Source organism: Garra rufa, chromosome 10 (genome assembly GCF_049309525.1).
Source record: "Garra rufa chromosome 10, GarRuf1.0, whole genome shotgun sequence".
In the NCBI taxonomy this organism is placed as follows: Eukaryota; Metazoa; Chordata; class Actinopteri; order Cypriniformes; family Cyprinidae; genus Garra; species Garra rufa.
The window spans coordinates 26,390,948-26,393,904 of record NC_133370.1 but is presented as its reverse complement, the minus strand read 5'-3'; the positions used below and the strand labels follow the sequence as shown (position 1 = coordinate 26,393,904).

The window sequence follows — 2,957 nt, the reverse complement described above, 5'->3', positions numbered from 1 at the left end:
TAAAAAAAATAGAAACAATACATATATTGATAAATATAAAAAATGTCCACCACACTGCTAGAAAAAAAGCATAAATAATAATAATAATAATAATAATAATAATACAATTATGAAACAAAATATTTATATATTTACAGTGAATACCGGTTAATTGGGACATTTTTCCTAGTTCAATGAGAAAAAGTGTCCCAATTTTAATGAAAAAATAATAAAAAAATTAAAATAGTTAATAAATTATTTTTTTAAATAAAAAAATGTAGTAAAATACATATATGGATGATTATACAAAATGTCCACCAAACTTAAAAAAAGCATAAATAATAATAATAATAATAATAATAATAATAATAAAACTATTAAACAAAATATTTATATATTTACAGAGAATTTAGGTTAATTTCCCCCGGTGATTTCAACGTCAAAAAATGTCCCAATTGACCTGAATTCCCTCCTATACAGCGTGTTCAGCACTTCAAGGCCACTAGATGTCAGTATATGGCAAACCAAAAATTAACAAATTCATTCATGTCCACCCTCAAAAAGTGTTTAAGCTTACAAGCAATTGTAGATAATTCTGGTCATTCTTGTACAGTCCTGTTCATTCATGTGTTTTTCCAGGTGATTATGGTGGACAGAGCGGGTAGACGGACTCTCACTCTGATCGGTTTGGGAGGAATGTGCTGCTGTGCTGTGGCCATGACTGTGGGCCTGGCTTTTCTTGTATGATCTGCATTTTTTTTATATATATAAAAAAACAACCAAAATTGAACAGAAATTAAGAAAACGCTTGAGTATAGGACTGAAACAATCCGTGTTTGTTTTATGTCTCACTTTATTCTGCTTCTCAGGAAGTTTACTCGTGGATGAGCTACCTCAGCATGGCAGCTATATTCCTGTTCGTATCATTCTTTGAGATCGGGCCTGGACCGATCCCATGGTTCATTGTGGCGGAGATCTTCAGTCAGGGTCCACGCCCAGCAGCCATCGCATTAGCTGGATGTTGCAACTGGACATGTAATTTCATCATTGGCATGTTTTTTCCTTATTTAGAGGTAAATTGAATTTCATTCCCCGAACTTTTATTATTGTACATGCAATCAGGTTTTCAAAATAAGAATAACTCTGCTTTGGTCTTTAGAGTCTTTGTGGGAGCTATGTCTTCATCGTTTTTGCAGTACTCCTATTCGGCTTCACTATTTTTATCTACATGCGTGTACCTGAAACAAAAGGGAAGACTTTTGAGGAGATAGCAGCAGTTTTCCACCGCAAACGTGGAGCTCCTCCTTCCAAACCTCAAGAAGAGGCTGAGATGGTGCAGCTCAAGAGCTCTACAGAGGCCTGAAAGGGGCTGCTATCTTATGGAAACTGTGGAATGAACAATGTTACTGCTGTCACTGAACTCATCTGTTATGACAGAACTGATCTGCTGTATATTCCACAGAGCCTCACGCCGGCTTAGCTCATCATTTGACAAAAAATAATTGGTCTAGAAGCAGGCAAAGAGATTAACTAAACACAAAAGCATAATCGTGAAAGATGGTGCGCAATATAGACATGCACTATCCTTGGTGCAACTGATGTTGAGACTTCAATGATTGTATATTGTTTTTATATTCCCACCTTGAGTGTATTTTTTAGTGAGATTTGTCCTTTTAGTTGAAAATAGAGAAATTTGGTTGTGTCATACAACTCAATCACCTGAATAAATAATATTCTTACATTTTGTTCAAGAGTTACATTGGTGGCATTACATTTGTGTGTGTTTGCCATTATAAATGTATTCATATTTTAAAGTAAATCATTCCAATAACATTTGCAGCTACAATAGGAATAGCAGAATTGTTGAATTGTTGATACAGTGCGTAGGAAGGCCTTTGAAAACACAATGGTGCTGAAACCCTTTTTGCTGTGTCTGTTGCTTTTGTCATTCTTCCATTAAAATTATACTTCATGGCAGTTTGATGAGTGTTGGAGTACCTGGGAACTTATTGCAAAGATGCTGTGTACATTACTTACTGTACATTTAATCTACCATTCACAATTTTGGACTTGGTTAGATGTTTATTGTTTTGGAAAGAAGTATCATGCTTACTAAGACTACATTTATCTGTAAAAACATGAATATTATGCAATATTATGATTTAGAATAACTGTTTTCAGTGTCACAAGATGAGTCATTTGAATATGTGACAAAAGCCAAAAATACATTGTATGGGTCAAAATTATTGACTTTTCTTTTATGCCAAAAATCATTAGGATATTAAGTAAAGATCATCTTACATGAAGAAATTTTGTCCATTTCCTGCCGTAAATATATCTTAATTTTTGATTAGTAATATGCATTGCTAAGAAGTTCATTTGGACAACTTTAAAGGCGATTTTCATCAATATTTAGATTTTTTGCACCCTCAGATTCCAGATTTTCGAATAGTTGTATCTCGGCCAAATATTTTCCTTTCATAACAAACCATACATCAAAGGAAACCTAATTTATTTAGATGATTTCAGTTGATGTATGAATCTCAATTTAAAAAAATTGACCCTTATGACCCTTTTGTGGCCCAGGGTCACATATGCTGATTTGATCCTCAAGATGTTGATCATTACTTTACTTATTACTCCCAGTCAACAGTAATGAGTTACACTACTAGTTACATTACTTTTTCATTACACCACACAAAATTGGTAATTTATTGCATAATTTGTGCAGCCTGTGAATCCTTAAAAGTTACAGATGAAGATTTACAGCAGCAACATAGTAAAATCTGCAAGAGGGCTCATACACCCTGCTGGAAATAAAACAAAACAATACAAACCATCACAGAAATTCGAATGGTTTCCACTACAAATACTATTACAAACATTACAAACCATCAACTTTTAGTCATTAAAATCATTAAAATGGTTTCCTGTATTGTGTTTTAGGACGTTCCATTAGGATGAAGTAGTTTAACAAG

At 33.5% G+C, this 2,957-nt stretch overlaps 1 protein-coding gene across 1 annotated transcript; it reads left to right on the top strand.

Moving 5' to 3' along the window:
- The first annotated feature begins 232 nt into the window (after positions 1 to 232).
- Positions 233 to 1,956, top strand: LOC141343575 (solute carrier family 2, facilitated glucose transporter member 4-like). The gene is made up of 3 exons (XM_073848141.1): positions 233 to 720; positions 849 to 1,052; positions 1,139 to 1,956. Exons 1-3 carry the CDS (start codon positions 496 to 498, stop codon positions 1,340 to 1,342), a joined length of 633 nt encoding a protein of 210 aa, XP_073704242.1. The 5' UTR covers positions 233 to 495; the 3' UTR covers positions 1,343 to 1,956.
- The last annotated feature ends 1,001 nt before the right edge of the window (positions 1,957 to 2,957 follow it).

Coding starts and splice junctions, on each gene's coding strand:
- LOC141343575 (XM_073848141.1), top strand. CDS start 496: ATGGCAAACCAAAAATTAACAAATTCATTCATGTCCACCCTCAAAAAG. Junction 721..848: donor CTGTGGGCCTGGCTTTTCTT/GTATGATCTGCA, acceptor TCTGCTTCTCAG/GAAGTTTACTCGTGGATGAG. Junction 1,053..1,138: donor TGTTTTTTCCTTATTTAGAG/GTAAATTGAATT, acceptor TTTGGTCTTTAG/AGTCTTTGTGGGAGCTATGT.